The 20,233-nt window shown below is 44.1% G+C and overlaps 1 protein-coding gene across 1 annotated transcript in view; it reads left to right on the top strand.

Annotated features, from left to right (window-relative positions):
* The window catches only part of LOC124017279 (ephrin type-A receptor 8-like), a 118,735-nt gene that overhangs the window by 72,916 nt on the left and 25,586 nt on the right, over window positions 1–20,233 (top strand). Inside the window, 3 exon segments of the mRNA XM_046332557.1 lie at window positions 5,488–5,685; window positions 10,521–10,670; window positions 11,409–11,724. Of these exon segments, the coding sequence (XP_046188513.1) occupies window positions 5,488–5,685; window positions 10,521–10,670; window positions 11,409–11,724 (664 nt within the window).

Below are 20,233 nucleotides of genomic sequence, written 5' to 3' on the forward strand. Positions count from 1 at the left end.
GGTACTCACTCTCACTGTGTAGGTACTCACTCACTCTCACTGTGTAGGTACTCACTCACTCTCACTGTGTAGGTACTCACTCACTCTCACTGTGTAGGTACTCACTCGCTCTCACTGTGTAGGTACTCACTCGCTCTCACTGTGTAGGTACTCACTCGCTCTCACTGTGTAGTTACTCACTCGCTCTCACTGTGTAGGTACTCACTCGATCTCACTGTGTAGGTACTCACTCGCTCTCACTGTGTAGGTACTCACTCGCTCTCACTGTGTAGGTACTCACTCGCTCTCACTGTGTAGGTACTCACTCACTCTCGCTGTGTAGGTACTCACTCACTCTCACTGTGTAGGTACTCACTCGCTCTCACTGTGTAGGTACTCACCTGCTCTCACTGTGTAGGTGATCAGTCTCTTTAGACTGGGTCCTCAGTCTTCCTGACAATCTGTGTAGGTATTTTCTCTCTCTCTCTCTCTCTCTCTCTCTCTCTCTCTCTCTCTCTCTCTCTCTCTCTCTCTCTCTCTCTCTCTCTCTTTCTTTCTCTCTCGCTCTCCTTGGTGCATACTGTACTTTGTATCTATACCAGTACTGCTGCTCTGCCAGGCAGATGGACAGATAGTGTTTCTCAGTATTAGATCTCATCACAGTGCCTTTGTGTTGCGCTTGTTACTGCTCATCTCCTCCTCTCAGTCACTTAGACAGCACAAGCCTAGCTCTTTGTGCTTAAAGGGATTATTTCGCTTAAATGGAAATGCTAAATGACTTGGAATAAAACAAAGGCATGAAAGAATACAATCCAAGGCAGAAAAAGAAGAAGGATGAATCAGAGATATTATGATTATAGATCAGAAGTGTAATAATTCCTTCAAAATATCGCCTGTGGTTCTATGTGTTTTTACATGTACTGTATGTCTGTGTCTCTGGTGCACCCGGCTTAATCTTTATTAAACACAAGCACATGTTGATGTTGTTGTGTAATATAGATACAACAAAAGTAATTTAGTGAGCTGACAGTGTGTGTGTGTGTGTGTGTGTGTGTGTGTGTGTGTGTGTGTGTGTGTGTGTGTGTGTGTGTGTGTGTGTGTGTGTGTGTGTGTGTGTGTGTGTGTGTGTGTGTGTGTGTGTGTGTGTGTGTGTGTGTGTGTGTGTGTGTGTGTGTGTGTGTGTGTGTGTGTGTGTGTGTGTGTGTGTGTGTGTGTGTGTGTGTGTGAGAGAGAGAGAGAGAGAGAGAGAGAGAGAGAGAGAGAGAGAGAGAGAGAGAGAGAGAGAGAGAGAGAGAGAGAGAATGGGACAAGTGTGTTGTCTGTGGCTGCCACAGCTGATGTATCCTGATGGGAAATTGTCTGGGTTGGCAGGCAGGAAATGTTCTCTCTCGCTCAAAAACCCAGCACCACTCATCTCTGTGGCCGTTTATACATGTTTTGTCGTGGCGATAGTAATCTCATCTTCCTGTTACTAAGGCAAACAAACAGTCCATGGAAAACTCAGTAGAGCTGACAACAGCCAGTCTCTTTAACCCTTTATCCTACTGTCACAACATATTGCCTTCTCATTTATCCCATACGGCTCATAATCTATTCACATCACTGGTTCTCAAAGTGCCACAAACGTGCCAAGGAACCGCCCCAGGTGTGTCTGATTCATTATGTGAAAACACCCTTCTGCTCGAAGTTCTCTCCTGCAGAAATATACATTCCCCAAGTAAAGAAGTGTGTGAAGGAAGATGTTAATGGGAAGGAGGGATAATGAGAGAGATAGAGAGGTCCTAGATCGGCTAATTAGAGCAGGGCTTCATGAGTTCAAGGACGATTTTAATTTAGCAGATAAGATGGGGGCCGGGGGGGTGAAAGGGGTGAGACGGGTGAGACTTCCAAGATCTTAATTACTGCATTGATTTCTCTGTGGTGCTGCCTCGGGGGAGGAGGGGTGAGGAGGGAGGTGGTGGATCTCTTTGGGAAGCCCAGTCTTCTTAGCTGGAGCCAAGTTCATTTGACTCCGGCCAAAAGCTCTGCCCAGGTCAACTCTTTCCCTTTCAATTACTCAGACACTCACATAATGCATTCAGCTCAGGAGGAACCCGCTAAGCCCCAGGGATGGACACACACGCATGCACACTCTCTCTCTTTCTCTCCATCACTCTCTCTCCCTCTCTCTCTCTTTTATTCTCTATACTCTCTAGATTCTCAAACTGTTACATGAAAATAATCATTTTTGCTAACCGTTGAAGAATTCTACCAAATAGGACAAAAACTACCTCCCAACCTCATTGTCAATTACTCTGTTTGACCTGGGTTCTACATCTACATCTCTTGAATGTTTTGAAGTAGGAACAGGCCTACATTTGAATGCGGACTTGGAATAGTACTTTGTCTGTAGCACTGTGTGTGTCCGTGGTTGTGTATGTGTTTAGTAGCAGCAGTGTGGGGCAGTCACGGTCTTCATGTGCTGAAATAGCAGTGGGCTGGATTTGGACCAATGCTGCAGTGGTATATATGTTATCTGGAGGCAACCTTAAAGGCACACTGCAGTCAAAAACATGATTTTCCTATGTTTTATATATATATATATATATTTCCACATTATGAGGTTAGAATAATGCTGTGAAATTGCAAAAATTATGATAATACCTTTTTAGTATAGGAACTGTGTGAAAAGACTGCCTGACATTTCAGAATGTTTTGGTGGGATGGAGTTTTGGCCTGCCTGGTGACAAAACCAGGTAATAAATCAGATAATAAACCAATAAGAATGAGTTCCAAATCTCTCTGCCAATGACATCTAATTTTCAGTTTTCCTCCCCTCACTTAGACCACTCCCAGACAGCCCTAGCAAAATTCTTGCTTGAGAAATGGCTCTTTGCTTAGAACCTATTTTTGTAAATTTTTTACAATTTTAATTGAAAAACAATCACAGTAAGGTACTTAATTGTTACCAGTCTACTATTCCTGGTCACAGCTGGATAGAGGCAGGCAACGCGCGCACGAATACCAGGGGTTATGAGTTAATTGGCAGCAGAAAGCCTATACACCCCTATCTAGGTGTCATTACATTAATCTACAGGTGTGTGGATGAAGACCTCTCTGTTATGACTTGTAGCTACTGCTTGTATTCCCTCTAGACAGCTAGGCTAATCATAACACATTTATCAAATTTGTATATTTAACTAAGTAAGTCAGTTAAGAACAAATTCTTATTCACAATGACGGCCTACCCCAGCCAAATCTGTACAACGCTGGACCAATTGTGCACCACCCTACGGGTCTCCAAATCACGGCCGGATGTGATTCCGCCTGGATTCGAATCAGGGACTATAGTGTCGCCTCTTGCACTGAGATGCAGTGCCTTAGACCGCTACGCCACTCGGCAGCCCATAACAGTCATTACATACAGTGGGGAGAACAAGTTTTTGATACACCGCCGATTTTTCAGGTTTTCCTACTTACAAAGCATGTAGAGGTCTGTAATTGTTATCATAGGTCCCCTTCAACTTCAAAAATCCAGAAAATCACATTATATGCTTTTTAAGTAATTCATTTGCATTTTATTGCAGGACATAAGTATTTGATCACCTACCAACCAGTAAGAATTCCGGCTCTCACAGATCTGTTTGTTTTTCTTTAAGAAGCCCTCCTGTTCTCCACTCATTACCTGTATTAACTGCATCTGTTTGAACTCATTACCTGTATAAAAGACACCTGTCCACACACTCAATCAAACAGACTCCAATATTTCCACAATGGACAAGACTAGAGAGCTGTGTAAGGACATCAGGGATAAAATTGTAGACCTGCACAAGGCTGGGATGGGCTACAGGACAATAGGCAAGCAGCTTGGTGAGAAGGCAACAACTGTTGGTGCAATTATTAGAAAATGGAAGAAGTTCAAGATGACGGTCAATCACCCTTGGTCTGGGGCTCCATGCAAGATCTCACCTTGTGGGGCATCAATGATCATGAGGAATGTGAGGGATCAGCCCAGAACTACACGGCAGGACCTGGTCAATGACCTGAAGAGAGCTGGGACCACAGTCTCAAAGAAAACCATTAGTAACACACTACGCCGTCATGGATTAAAATCCTGCAGCGCACGCAAGGTCCCCCTGCTCAAGCCAGTGCATGTCCAGGCCCGTCTGAAGTTTGCCAATGACCATCTAGATGATCCAGAGGAGGAAGGTCATGTGGTCTGATGAGACAAAAATAGAGCTTTTTGGTCTAAACTCCACTTGCCGTGTTTGGAGGAAGAAGAAGGATGAGTACAACCCCAAGAACACCATCCCAACCGTGAAGCATGGAAGTGGAAACATCATTCTTTGGGGATGCTTTTCTGCAAAGGGGACAGGACGACTGCACCGTATTGAGGGGAGGATGGATGGGGCGATGTATTGCGAGATCTTGGCCAACAACCTCCTTCCCTCAGTAAGAGCGTTGAAGATGGGTCGTGGCTGGGTCTTCCAGCATGACAACGACCCATAACACACAGCCATGGCAACTAAGGAGTGGCTCCGTAAGAAGCATGTCAAGGTACTGGAGTGGCCTAGCCTGTCTCCAGACTTGAACCCAATAGAAAATCTTTGGATGGAGCTGAAAGTCCGTATTGCCCAGTGACAGCCCCGAAACCTGAAGGATCTGGAGAAGGTCTGTATGGAGGAGTGGGCCAAAATCCCTGCTGCAGTGTGTACAAACCTGACCAAGAACTACAGGAAACGTATGATCTCTGTAATTGCAAACAAAGGTTTCTGTACCAAATATTAAGTTCTGCTTTTCTGATGTATCAAATACTTATGCAATAAAATGCAAATGAATTACTTAAACATCATACAATGTGATTTTCTGGATTTTTGTTTCTAATAAAATTTAGACCTCTACATGCTTTGTAAGTAGGAAAACCTGCAAAATCGGCAGTGTATCACATACTTGTTCTCCCCACTGTATAACGCATACATTATACTGAGAGAAAGCATTGATGCATTGTTGCAGATATACAGTGGAACATCCTGCTTTTAGAGTGTGAATGTTGTTGTGTATCAAACACAGTGACATACCGCTCGTTACGGAAATAGTCACTTAGACCTGATATGCAATTGAAATGCCCGTTGTATAGATGTCTGTCTCCATATTACAACACAAACAACACTGTCACAGACACAATGTGTTTCTGACTGATGCTATTACTGGGAGCTGTGGATGTAAGCATAACCATGCTGTTACTGTAGCAGATCTGCCTGACTGACATGGCTGTTCATCCTATGATGCTACTCAGCCTGCACTGTTTTATACACGTTTTCTGGAATAAGTCATGAATATATTTTTTTCAGAGAAAAACAAGTTTCAATCTAAATATATTGTAGTAACTACTTACACCGAAAATGGAGTGTGGGTATTCTCTACATGAGATTGAACAGGACTGTTTCCCTCTCCCTTCTTGACAAACTTTTTCTCTTAACCCTTCACCCCTCTCTCTCCCTCCTGCATCTTCCTCTCCTCTTCCTGCAGTGGGACTCTATCAATGAGATGGATGAGTATTTCAGCCCCATCCACACATACCAGGTGTGTAACGTGATGAGTCCCAGTCAGAACAACTGGCTGAGGACAGGCTGGATCGCTCGTGACGGAGCCAGGAGGATCTACATTGAGGTCAAGTTCACCCTCCGGGACTGTAACAGCATGCCTGGAGTACTGGGAACCTGCAAGGTACAATATGGAGGGGGGAAAGAGAAAGACAGGTGACAGAGAGGGAGAAGATTTAGACAAGGGTTCACCAACTTCCCCAATTTTTTATATTTTTTATTGTTGGACATGAAGATTATAAAAAAACACCAGAATATCAGCTCCAAGTCATTTTAATGTTGGAAATACTGTATGTTCCAAAGTATTCCCTCACATAATAGAGAGATCTACACTGAGTATACAAAACATTAAGAACACCTGCTCTTTCCGTGACATAGACTGTCCAGATGAATCCCTTATTTATGTAACCTATTAAATCCACTTCCATCAGTGCAGATCAGTAGTTCCCAAACTTTTTATAGTCCCGTACTCCTTCAAGCATTCAACCTCCAGCTGCGTACCCCCTCTAGCACCAGGGTCAGCTCAATCTCAAATGTTGTGTTTTACCATCATTGTAAGCCTGCCACACACAAGCTAAACGGTACATTTATTAAACATAAGAATGAGTGTGAGTTTTTGTCACAACACGGCTCGTGGGAAGTGACAAAGAGCTCTTATAGGACCAGGGCACAAATAATAATATAATAATAATCAATCATGTTGCTCTTTATTTAGCCATCTTACATATAAAGCCTTATTTGTTCATCAAAAATTGTGAATAACTCACCACAGGTCAATGAGAAAGGTGTGCTTGAAAGGATGCACATAACTCTGCAATGTTGGGTTGTATTGGAGAGATTTTGCCTAAAATAATTTTCCACACACAGTCTGTGCCTGTATGTAGTTGTTATGCTAGTGAGGGCCGAGAATCCACTCTCACATAGGTATGTGGTTGCAAAGGGCATCAGTGTCTTAACAGCACAATATGCCAAGGCAAGAAACTATGAGCGCAGCGCTATCCAGAAATCTAGCAGTGGCTTCTGATTAAATTCAATTTTCACAAAACCGCTTGTTGAAATTTCAATGAGGTCCTCTTGTTCAGATATCGGTTAGTGGACTGGAGGCAGAGCAGGGAAGGGATAACAAATCCAGTTGTTTGTGTCGTCCACTTCGGGAAAGTACCTGCGTAATTGCGCACCCAGGATCAATCAGGTGCTTCAATATATCTTTATCCCTTTTGACATTGTCCGTAAGCTTGAGTTAATTTGCACACAAAAAATCATACAATGATGGAAAGACCTGTGTGTTGTCCTTGGTAATGCAGACAGAGAAGAGCTCCAACTTCTTAATCATAGCCTCAATTTTGTCCCACACATTGAATATAGTTGCGGAGAGTCCCTGTAATCATAGATTCAGATCATTCAGGTGAGAAAAAACATCACCCAGATAAACCAGTCGTGTGAGAAACTAATCATCATGCAAGCAGTCAGACAAGTGAAAATGATGGTCAGTTAAGAAAACTTTAAGCTTGTCTATCAATTTAAAAAAACGTTGCTGCCAATATCATTGCATAGTGCAGAAAATACACAAGAGTTCAGGGGCCTTGCTTTGAAAAAGTTAACCAGTTTCACTGTAGTGTCCAAAACGTATTTCAAGCTGTCAGGCATTCCCTTGGCAGCAAGAGCCTCTCTGTGGATGCTGGAGTGTACCCAAGAGGCGTCGGGAGCAGCTGCTTGCACGCGCGTTACCACTCCACTATGTTCCCTGTCATGACTTTTGTGCCATCAGTACAGATACCAACACATCTTGACCACTAAAGTCAATTTGATGTCACAAAGCTGTCCAGTACCTTGGTTTCCAGTGGTTTGCAGAAGAGGATCTCTTCCTTAATTGACCCCCCATAAACATAACAGACATATACCAGGAGCTGTGCCAAGCCCGCCACATCTGTTGACTCATCCAGCTGTAAAGTAAAGAATTCACTGGCTTGTATGGGAAGCAGTAATTGTTTCAAAACATCTCCTGCCATGTCACTGATGCGTCGTAAAACAGTGTTGTTTGATGAAGACATTGTCTGTATAGTTTTTTGGGCCTTTTCCCCCAGCATTGTCCCAGCCATATCCACGGCAGCATGAATAATTAAGACATCCACAATAGTATGGGGCTTACCTGTCCTAGCCACTCGATAGCTCACCATATAAGTTGCTTCTAGCCCCTTCTTATTAATGGTATCTGTTGCTTTTCTACATGTCTTACTACTCGAAAGTCGTCTTTATTCTTGCTCAAAATACTCCCTTAGCTTATTTTTCAAATTGGCATGTTTCGTTTCTAAACAGTGAAGTTTTCCTGTAAGAGAGTAACTGTAATGTGATTGTATGTTACATTATTTGACTAGGCTACCTGTATTTGACATTGTGTTGTTATTTCGCTGAATACTACATGGTTTTAATTATATTGTTTGTTGGCAGTGAAACGAAGCGACTCAGGCGAGAGAAAAAAAACAAATGTATAGCTCTGTTGGAAAATATAAATGTACTGTTTGAAAACGTGAAGAATAATGTAAAAAAAATATTTGGCGTAACCCCGACGGCATTGCGCGTACCCCCAACGGCATTGCGCGTATCCCCAACGGCATTGCGCGTACCCCCAACGGCATTGCGCATACCCCTGGTGTAGATGAAAAGGAGGAGGTCAAATAAAGATTTTTAACACTTGAGAAAACTGAGACATGGATTGTGTATGTGTGCTGTTCAGAGGGTAAATGGGCAAGAGAAAATATTTAATTGCTTTTGAACGGGGTATGGTAGTAGGTGCCAGGCTCACCGGTTTGAGTGTGTCAAGAACTGCACCGTTGCTGGGGTTTCCCGTGTCTCTACAAATTCCTGTGCAGTCAACAAATGATTTGTAGTTATAAACTGGGTGGTTCGAACCCTGAATGCTGATTTTCTGAAAGCTGTGGTATATCAGACCGTATTCCACAGGTATGTAAATGTTCTAATTAAGTTGGCAACCAGTTTATAATAGCAATAAGGCACATTGGGGGTTTGTGGTGTATGGTCAATATACCACAGCTAAGGGCTGTATACAGGCACTCCATGTTGCATTGTTCATATGAACATCCCTTAGCTGTGGTATATTGGCCATATACCACACCCCCTCAGGCCTTGTTGCTTAATTACAGTGGGGAGAACAAGTATTTGATACACTGCTGATTTTGCAGGTTTTCCTACTTACAAAGCATGTAGAGGTATGTCATTTCTTATCATAGGTACACTTCAACTGCGAGAGACGGAATCTAAAACAAAATTCCAGAAAATCACATTGTATGATTTTTAAGTAATTAATTAGCATTTTATTGCATGACATAAGTATTTGATCACCTACCAACCAGTAAGAATTCCGGCTCTCACAGACCTGTTAGTTTTTCTTTAAGAAGCCCTCCTGTTCTCCACTCATTAGCTGTATTAACTGCACCTGTCCACACACTCAATCAAACAGACTCCAACCTCTCCACAATGGCCAAGACCAGAGAGCTGCGTAAAGGCTGGGATGGGCTATGGGACAATAGGCAAGTAGCTTGGTGAGAAGGCAACAACTGTTTGCGCAATTAAAAGTTCAAGATGACGGTCAATCACCGTCGGTCTGGGGCTCCATGCAAGATCTCACCTCGTGGGGCATCAATGATCATGAGGAAGGTGAGGGATCAGCCCAGAACTACATGGCAGGACCTGGTCAATGACCTGAAGAGAGCTGGGTCCACAGTCTCAAAGAAAACCATTAGTAACACACTACGCCGTCATGGATTAAAATCCGGCAGCGCACGCAAGGTCCCCCTGCTCAAGCCAGCGCATGTCCAGGCCCATCTGAAGTTTGCCAATGACCATCTAGATGATCCAGAGGAGGAATGGGAGAAGGTCATGTGGTCTGATGAGACAAAAATAGAGCTTTTTGGTCTAAACTCCACTCGCCGTGTTTGGAGGAAGAAGAAGGATGAGTAAAACCCCAAGAACACTATCCCAACCGTGAAGCATGGAGGTGGAAGCATCATTCTTTGGGGATGTGTTTCTGCAAAGGGGACAGGACGACTGCACCATATTGAGGGGAGGATGGATGGGGCCATGTATCGAGAGATCTTGGCCAACAACCTCCTTCCCTCAGTAAGAGCATTGAAGATGGGTTGTGGCTGGGTCTTCCAGCATGACAATGACCCGAAACACACAGCCAGGGCAACTAAGGAGTGGCTCCATAAGAAGCATCTCAAGGTCCTGGAGTGGCCTAGCCTGTCTCCAGACCTGAACCCAATAGAAAATCTTTGGAGGGAGCTGAAAGTCCGTATTGCCCAGCGACAACCCCAAAACCTGAAGGATCTGGAGAAGGTCTGTATGGAGGAGTGGGCCAAAATCCCTGCTGCATTGTGTGCAAACCTGGTCAAGAACTACAGGAAACGTATGATCTCTGTAATTGCAAACAAAGGTTTCTGTACCAAATATTAAGTTCTGCTTTTGTGATGTATCAAATACTTATGTCATGCAATAAAATGCAAATGAATTACTTAAAAATCATACAATGTGATTTTCTGGATTTTTGTTTTAGATTCCGTCTCTCACAGTTGAAGTGTACCTATGATAAAAATGAGACCTCTGCATGCTTTGTAATTAGGAAAACCTGCAAAATCGGCAGTGTATCAAATACTTGTTCTCCCCACTGTATGTTCTGGATCTCTGACCATCCACTCAAGAAAAGATTTGGCTCGAGGCTGAGTCTAAGTGATGATCCCTGATTTCGACCTTGACACCTAAAATGCAACTTGTTGACTTGGTCATTTCTATATGTCTCATCAAAGAGGAACAGATTTATTTGAAATAACCTTACTTCCAGGAATGCAGTCCTTTATTTCCTCATCATTGACAATTTGATGTCTCTTCTCCCAGTTAACCTGTAAACAATTGTGTGCATGTGTTCTGTCATCTGATGAACAGGAGACATTTAATCTGTACTACTATGAGTCAGACCGAGCAGTGGGCACGGCCATAAAAGAGACCCAGTTCACCAAGATCGACACCATTGCTGCTGATGAGAGCTTCACTGGAGTGGACCTGGGAGTCAGGAGACTCAAACTCAACACTGAGGTTCGCTCACTTATTAGAAACTAAAGTGCAGGCCTCCCGAGTGGCACAGCGGTATAAGGCACTACATCGCAGTGTTTGAGGTGTCACTACAGACCTGGGTTTGCTCCCGTGACCAGGAGTCCCATAGGGCGGCGCACAATTGGCCCAGCGTCATCCGGGTTAGGGGAGGGTTTGGCCGAGGGGGCTTTACTTGGCTCATTGCACTCTAGCGACTCCTTGTGGTGGGCCGGTTGCCTGCAAGCTGACTTTGGTCATCAGTTGGACGGTGTTTCCTCTGACACATTGGTGCAGCTGGCTTCTGGGTTAAGTGGGAGGTGTTAAGAAGCCTGGTTTGGCAGGTTATGTTTCGGAGGATGCATGACTCGTCCTTCGCGTCTCCTGAGCCCATTGGGAAGTTGCAGCAATAAGACAAGATCGTTATTGAATATCACAAATAAAGGGGTAAAATCCAACAAACAAAAAAAGATCTTAAAAAAAGAAACCAAAGTGCAAAATTATGTTGGTTTATATAGACTTGGAAAATGACTTGTTTTGAGTGAGCAGTGTTGATTTCTACATTTTCGCCAGCATGGTGCTAAAGTGAGTGGAGCTCTCCATGGTGCTGAAAGTAGTTCTCTTCACCTGATCTCGTGCCTTTCACAGTGCCACATTTTACTTTGCTCCCACATTTTACTTTGCTCCCACATTTACTTTTTTCAATGAAACATTGAGAGGTAATGTCATCTCCTTCTCCTCCAGGTTCGAGGTGTGGGCCCCCTCACTAGACGAGGCTTCTACCTGGCCTTCCAGGACATTGGGGCGTGCATCGCCCTGACCTCTGTGAGGGTGTACTACAAGCGCTGCTCAGGCGTGGGCCGCAACCTAGCCGTGTTCACTGACGTGGTGACGGGCGCTGACTCCTCCTCCCTGGTGGAGGTCAGGGGTCAGTGTGTGGATCACGCCGAGGAGAGAGACACGCCCAAGATGTACTGCAGCGCCGAGGGGGAGTGGCTGGTGCCCATCGGGAGGTGTGTCTGCAGTGCAGGGTTCGAGGAGCACAGGGAGTCCTGCATCGGTGAGTCACACTCTGGGTCACTGATGTTGTGTTAGACTAACTTGTTTTACATTATGTTACTGTACTGCAGTACTTTATCTATACCTACCTGTGCTCAATCTGTGCATTTGTGGTCAATTTTCAGCCTTGGATGTTTTCTGTGTGTTTTGTGTGGTTGAGTTGATGGATGGTTTGGTTGAATAGCTCAAGTCCTGACTACTTTTAAGATGATAAGCTATGGTGAGTCATGGAAAATACCTTGTCTTTTTTATTTTCTTGACTCTTTAATTTTTGTGTTGTTTATTTTCTCTGATGGACTGACCTCATTTAGGGACCAGTGTATATTTTAGGTGACCAGGGTTACGGTAATTAAAAACTATTAATCACTTCCCCTGGATAATTAAACATGAAATATTCCGTCGGCTAAATGTGCCAAATGAGGCGAATGAGGTACGGAACACTGGTTCACCTGTCTTGTTTCTACTTAATTCTGATTGGTTTTGGTTCTGTGTGCTGTCCAGTTAGAACACGATTTGAGGCACACACACACACACACACACACACACACACACACACACACACACACACACACACACACACACACACACACACACACACACACACACACACACACACACACACACACACACACACACACACGGTGGCTCCCATTAGCACTCAGATCAATATGTATGCAGAAAAGCAGTCAGCTAGAAAATGTTTTAATTTATGTTTTAGATGCTTGTCTCGTGAATCTCTCCATTTGTGTATAGTCAAGACATAAACATATAGCATTACAGTAGGGCCTAGTCCTTGTGGTAGCTGCAGTAGCTGTAGTAGTGGGCTGACGTGTATGTGTGTGTGCTGCTGTGCATGTGTGCTGCATTTGTGTGTGCAGAGGACTCTTCTCTCTGTGACCTAACTGGGTCATTGTGCTAATTCTCCAGTCACGCACATCCCAAGACACGAGACCAGCCAGGTCGCTCGAGATCCAAGACTATATTCAACGTCCTTTCAGGTCCCAGGACGTCAGAAGATACCTTCAAAACCTCCCCCAAGGGGAAACATTGAGCGCTATTACCATCAAGTAGGGTTGCGGTTTGCTAGGGCGTTGTGGACGGAAATGGCAGATGGGTGTACACTGCGAGCTCCGGCCCCGAGGGCTGCGTGTTCAATCGCAGTTCTAGGCACTCGTTTTTGCAGCCCTTCATTTTAACCCTGTCCCAAACCTTAACCCTTACCTTAACCATTCTGAATTAACGCATCAACTTAACTGTCAAAATTTGACGTTTATATATATTGTAGTCAGATGCGGAGCAAGCTGAAAGCCCTGAGAGACAGAGAGAGAGAGAGAGAGAGAGAGAGAGAGAGAGAGAGAGAGAGAGAGAGAGAGAGAGAGAGAGAGAGAGAGAGAGAGAGAGAGAGAGAGAGAGAGAGAGCACAAAACAAAGCTTCTCAAGGACAATCTAGAGAACCTATTTGCTGACTGCTACAAAGAGGGGAGTGTAAGCAACTTTATTTTCCACACAGACCATCCCCTGGCATGGCACAGTACCAAGAGTATATCAAGTATATCAAGAGAGAGGGTATTGGCCTAGAGTGGAAACTCAGAAAACTATACATTGAGGAAATTGAAACTATCTCTGTCAACATGTACAAGTCTGGGACAATAATGGTGCAGGGCTTCCTCATGCAGCTCCAGCAAGACAGCAAGAGAGAGTACAGCAGGAAAGGCTTTCTCTCTGTGACGACTCCCCAACCTGAGTGAGTCTGATCACACCTCCTCAAACTATCCTGCAGACGAGGATAGTCACCCACCAGCACTGAACACACCCAGGTCCACAACTTCCATGCTACTCCATCTTTGAGAGGGATACATTCACAGAGCTGGAGAGAGACATGGTGGAGCACAGAGAGCTATTCCACACAATCCAGACAGAACAAACCCGCAAAACAGACCCGCCCCCAACAAGACCCAGAGGACAGAAGGTGGAGACAATGAGTGGGGGTGACAACCCCCAGTCATCCACCGAGGACACACAAAATCCAGAGATTGTGCTCCTCATTGACTCAAATGGCAAATACATTCAAGGGGATAAACTTTTTCCCAAACACAAAGTGGCTAAACTAATGGCCACCTGGACTTGAACAGCCTTTACAACGAGGTCCACCTCGCCAAGGCAGCAATCCCAACTTTTACCAGGACCCTGAAGGACGTCACCCTCAACTGTAGTCCCATCACCTCACACAGGAGCAACAGAGCAACGGATACCCCGCCCAGACCAGTGAGTCACCCTCCCAGACCTGAAAGGCCCCCTCCTGAAGGACCTGCACTGAGAGAACCCACGCCAAGAGGACCTACATCCAGACCACAGCATCACCAGCCACACCCCAACCAGCAACCACCTCAAGCAAGGCCTCCCGTGTGGCACAGTGGTTAAGGGCGCTGTACTGTAGACTCTGGGTTCGCGCCCAGGCTCTGTCGTAACCGGCCGCGACCGGGAGGTCCGTGGGGCGACGCACAATTGGCCTAGCGTCGTCCGGGTTAGGGAGGGTTTGGCCAGTAGGGATATCCTTGTCTCATCGCGCACCAGCGACTCCTGTGGCGGGCCGGACGCAGTGCGCGCTAACCAAGGTTGCCAGGTGCACGGTGTTTCCTCCGACACATTGGTGCGGCTGGCTTCCGGGTTGGGTGTGCGCTGTGTTAAGAAGCAGTGCGGCTTGGTTGGGTTGTGTATCGCATGACTTTCAACCTTCATCTCTCCCGAGCCCGTACGGGAGTTGTAGCGATGAGACAAGATAGTAGCTACTAAAAAGCAATTGGAAACCACGAAATTGCGGAGGAAAAGGGGTCAAATTAAAAAATATATTTAAAAAAGACCACCTCAAGCAAACCCTGGCCACACCCTGTATAGGGCCCCCCATATCAGACCTATGCCCCTTCTGCCCACCCCATGCACTCCGCCCCTGCTTCAAGGACCTCAACATGACAGCAGGACATATGCCCAGGCCATGAGCAGAGCAACAGGTCCAACCCCACTATTACACCCACCCAAGCCCCATCCTGCGAACTAAGAGGTATGCATCAGATGCTCAACATGCTCTGCTCACAGCTACTGTGATGGTCCAGGCCTAAACCACACAAAAACAACACTAGACACTATGGAACTCAAAGCTTTTACTATCTCATCCTGGAATATACAAGGCCTGAGGTCATCTGCCTTTGGCCTAAAGAGCAGGAACCCAGACTTCATCAAAGAAATTGGAACACAGTCATTGTCATCCTACAAGAAACATGGTATAAAGGAGACGGACCCACAGTTTGCCCTCTAGGTTACAGAGAGCTGGTATTCCCATCCACCAAACTACCAGGTGTGAAACAGGGAAGAGACTCAGGGGATATGCTCATTTGGTATAGAGCAGACCTAACCCACTATTTTAAATGAGTCAAAACAGGAACATTTTACATCTGGCTAAAAATTAATAAGGAAATAATCTCAACAGAGAAAAGGGTACCAATAGAATACCCATATTTTAACGATGACAGCTTCTCCATTCTAGAGGGGGAGATCAACAATTTCCAGGCCCACATGTACTACTCTGTGGCGACCTAAATGCCAGAACTAGACAAGAACCTGACACGCTCAGCCCACAGGTGAACAAACACCTACCTGGAGGTGACAGCATTCCCTCCCCCATATGCCCCCCTAGACACAACTACGACAACATAACCAACAAAAACACGTCATAACTCCTGCAGTTCTGTCGGTCGCTGGGTATGTACATTGTCAATGGTAGGCTTTGAGGGGACTCCTATGGTAGATACACCTATAGCTCATCTCTTGGCAGTAGTACTGTAGACTACTTTATCGCTGACCTCAACCCAGAGTCTCTTAGAGTTCACAGTCAGTCTACTGACACCCCTATCAGATCACAGCAAAATCACACTTGACTTGAACAGAGCAATACTCAATCACGAGGCATCAAAGCCAAAAGAACAGAATAATATTAAGAAACGCTGTAGATGGAGGGAAAGTAGTGTGGAAATCTACCAAACAACAATTAGGCAACAACAAATTCAATACCTTCTAGACAATTTCCTGGACAAAACGTTTCACTGTAATAGTGAAGGTGTAAACTTGGCAGTAGAAAACCTTAACAGTATATTTCTTCTTTCTTCTTCTTAGCTTCTCTATCAAATCAAAACATTTCAAGCAGACAACCTAAGACAATTTACAAAAATGACAAATGGTTTGATGAAGAACACAAAAACTTAAGACATTGAGAAACCTATCCAACCAAAAATGTGGAGACCCAGAAAACTTGAGCCTATGCCTTCACTATGGTGAATCACTAAAACAATACAGAAATAAACTATGGAAAAAGAATGAACAGCACGTCAGAAATCAGCTCAATGTAATTGAAGATTCCAAAGAATCTATCCACTTCTGGGAAAATCAGCCAATCAGTTGCCAATCAGTTGTGTTGTGACAAGGTAGGTGTGGCACAGAGAAGATAGCCCTATTTGGTAAAAGACCAAGTCCATTTTATGTCAAGAACAGCTCAATTAAGCAAAGAGAAATGACAGTCCATCATTACTTTAATACATGAAGGTCAGTCAATATGGAACATTTCAAGAACTTTGAAAGTTTCTTCAAGTGCAGTCACAAAAACCATCAAGTGTTATGATAACACTGGCTCTCATGAGGACCGCCACAGGAAAGGAAGACCCAGAGTTCTCTGCTACAGAGGATATGTTCAGCTTCAGAAATTGCAGCCCAAATAAATGCTTTACAGAGTTCAAGTAACAGACACAGCTCAACATCAACTGTTCAGAGGAGACTGCGTGAATCAGGCCTTCATGGTCAAATTGCTGCAAAGAAAACACCACTAAAGGACACTATTAAGAAGAAGAGTCATGCCTGAGCCAAGAAACACAAGCAATGGACATTAGACCAGTGGATATCTGTCCTTTGGTCTGATTTTGTCCTAATTTAAGATTTTTGGTTCCAACCACTGTGTCTTTGTGAGATGCAGAGTAGGTGAACGCATGATCTCTGCATGTGTGGTTCCCACCGTAAAGCACAGAGGAGGAGGTGTGATGGTGTGGGGGTGCTTTACTGGTGACACTGGCTGTGATTTATTTATAATTCAAGGCACACTTAACCAGTATGGCTACCACAGCATTCTGCAGCGATACGCCATCCCATCTGGTTTGCGCTTAGTGGGACTATCATTTGTTTTTCAACAGGACAATGACATAACACACCTTCAGGCTGTGTACGGGCTATTTTACTAAGAAGGAGAGTGATGGAGTGCTGCTTCAGATGACCTGGCCTCCACAATCACCCGACCTCAACCCAATTGAGATGGTTTCGGATGAGTTGGACCGCAGAGTGAAGGAAAAGTGCTCAGCATATGTGGGAACTCCTTCAAAACTGTTGGAAAAGCATTCCAGGTGAAGCTGGTTGAGAGAGAGTGTGCAAAGCTGTCAAAGACAAATGGTGATTACTTTGAAGAAACTCTAATATAAAATATATTTTGATTTGTTTAACACTTTTTTGGTCACTACATGATTCCATATATGTTATTTCATTTGAGTTAATGTCTTCACTGTTATTCTATAATGTAGAAAATAGTCAAAATGAAGAAAAACCCTTGAATGATTATCTGTGTCCAAACTTTTGACTGGTACTGTACATGATCAAAATCAAATCTTAGAATCAACTGTTAAAGACTACCAGAATCCACTGGATTATCCAATTACATTGAATGAACTACAGGACAAAATACAAACCCACTCCAACCCGAAAGACCTGTGGGGTTGGTGGTATCCTAAATTAAGTGAAAAATATACAGACCACAAATTCCAATTGGCTACACCTAAACTTATTAACATCATCCTCAGCTCTGGCATATTCCTCAATATTTGTAACCAAAGACTGATTAACACAATCCACAAAAGTGGAGACAAATTTTACCCCAGTAACTACCATGGGATATGCGTCAACCTTGGGAAAATTTGGGAAAATACTCTGTGTTACCATTAACAGCAGACTCGTACATTTCCTCAGCGAGAACAATGTACTGAGCAAATGTCAAATTGGCTTTTTACCAAATTACCGTGCGACAGACCACGTATTCACCCTGCAAACCCAATTGACAAACAAACAAACCAAAACAAAGGCAAAGTCTTTTCATTTTTTGTTGATTTCAAAAAAGCTTTCGACTCAATTTGGAATGAGGGCCAGCTATACAAATTAATGGAAAGTGGTGATGGGAGAAAAATATACAACATAAAATCCACGTACACAAACAAGTATGCGGTTGTCACGTGTGCTCCCTCTCCGGGCCTCTAGGTCACCAGGCTGCTCGTTATGGCGCACACTTGTCACTATCGTTACGCACATCTGCGTGTCATCAGACTCACCTGGACTCCATCACTTCCTTGATTACCTGCCCTATATATGTCACGCCCTCTGGTTCCTTCACCATGTGTCATTATTTCTGTTTCCTGTCTGTGCGTTGTTCGAGGTTCTTGTTTTGTATTATGTTCCATAATTTTTTTTAAACACTCACTCCCTGAACTTGTTTCCCGACTCTCAGGGCACATCGTTGCAACGGCAAAAAACACCCATTTCTTTCCACATGGCCATGGGGTGAGACCGGGATGCAGCTTAAGCCCCACCCTCTTCAACACATTAATTAATTGGCAAGGGCACTAGAACAGTCTGCAGCACCTGGCCTCATCCTACTGGAATCTCAAGTCAAAAGTCTACTGTTGGCTGATGATCTAGTGCTGCTGTCCCCAACCAAAGAAGGCCTACAGCAGCACCTAGATCTTCTGCACAGATTCTGTCAGACCTGGGCCATGACACTAAATCTCAGTAAGACAAAAATAATGGTGTTCCAAAAAAGGTCCAGTTGCCATCAGTTTTAGAACCCATTGCCCTTTATGATTGTGAAGTCTGGAGTCACCAACCAAGAATTCAAAAATTGCGACAAACACCAAATTGAGACTGCATTCAGATTTCTGCAAAAAATCCTCAGTGTTCAACGTTAAACACAAAATATTGCATGCAGAGCAGAATTAAGCAGATACCCGCTAATTATCAAAATCCAGAAAAGAGATGTTAAATTCTACAACCACCTAAAATTAAGCGATTCCCAAACCTTTCATAACAAAAGCATCACCTACAGAGATATGAACCTGGAGAAGATTCCCCTAAGCAAGCTAGTCCTGGGACTCTGTTGACAAACAGACCCCACAGAGCCCCAGGACAGCGAAACAATTAGACCCAACTATTAAGGCACAAGGCTAGACCCAGATGCAGACGGTTAGAGTCCAAGATGTTTATTAACAATACAAAAGGGGTAGGCAAGAGAATGGTCGTGGACAGGCAAAAGGTCAAAACCAGTTCAGAGTTCCAGAGGTACAGAATGGCAGGCAGGCTTGAGGTCAGGGCAGGCAGAATGGTCAGGCAGGCGGGAATAGAGTCCAGACAAACAGGCAAAGGTTAAAACACTAGTAAAAGAGAATAGAAAAGCAGACGCACAGGAAAAACATGCTGGTTGACTTGGAAACATACAGGTACGAACTGGCACAGAGAGACAGGAAACACAGGGATAAATACACTGGGGAAATAAGTGACACCTGGAGGAGGTGGAGACAAGCACAAGGACAGGTGAAACAGATCAGGGCGTGACACCAACCAAATGAGAAAACCAAAATATAATTTTCTTGACACATTGGAAACAATTTTACATAAAAACAGAGCAAATTAGAATTGTATTTGGCCATAAACAGAGAGTACACAGTGGCAGAATTTGGGAAAGCTTTGACTATGTACAGACTCAGTGAGCATAGCCTTGCTATTGAGAAAGGCCGTCGAAGGCAGACATGGCTCTCAAGAGAAGACAGGCTGTGTGCTCACTGCCCACAAAATGAGGTGGAAACAGAGCTGCACTTCCTAACCTCCTGCCAAATGTAGGACCGTATTAGAGACACATATTTCCCTCAGATTAGACAGACCCACAAAGAATTCCAAAACAAATCCAAATTTGATAAAAATCCCATATCTTTTGGGTAAAATACCACATTGTGCCATAACGGCTGCAAATATGTGACCTGTTGCCAAAAGAAAAGGGCAACCAGTGATGTACTAACTTTTGCACATCATTAAAACACTGTATAAATCCATAATATGACATTTCAAATGTCTTTTAAAATGTGTGAGTGTAATTTTTACGGTACATTTATTCTTGTTTATTTTACTTTTGTTTATTATCTATTTCACTTGCTTTGCCAATGTAAACATATGTTTCCCATGCCAATAAAGACCTTATTAAATGAATTGACAGAGACAGAGAGACAGAGAGAGAGAGATGGGTTAAGTGGTTAAGCAGTATGTGTGCGTGCACAAGAGAAAAGTATGAACTGTGTGTATGTTTGTATGCACCATGTATGTGTGTGTGCATGAGATCTTCTACGTGAAGGATTGTGTGATGTCACTAAAAAAGTGTCAGGGAG

This window comes from Oncorhynchus gorbuscha, unplaced genomic scaffold, assembly GCF_021184085.1.
Source record: "Oncorhynchus gorbuscha isolate QuinsamMale2020 ecotype Even-year unplaced genomic scaffold, OgorEven_v1.0 Un_scaffold_17:::fragment_2:::debris, whole genome shotgun sequence".
NCBI classification, from domain to species: domain Eukaryota; kingdom Metazoa; phylum Chordata; class Actinopteri; order Salmoniformes; family Salmonidae; genus Oncorhynchus; species Oncorhynchus gorbuscha.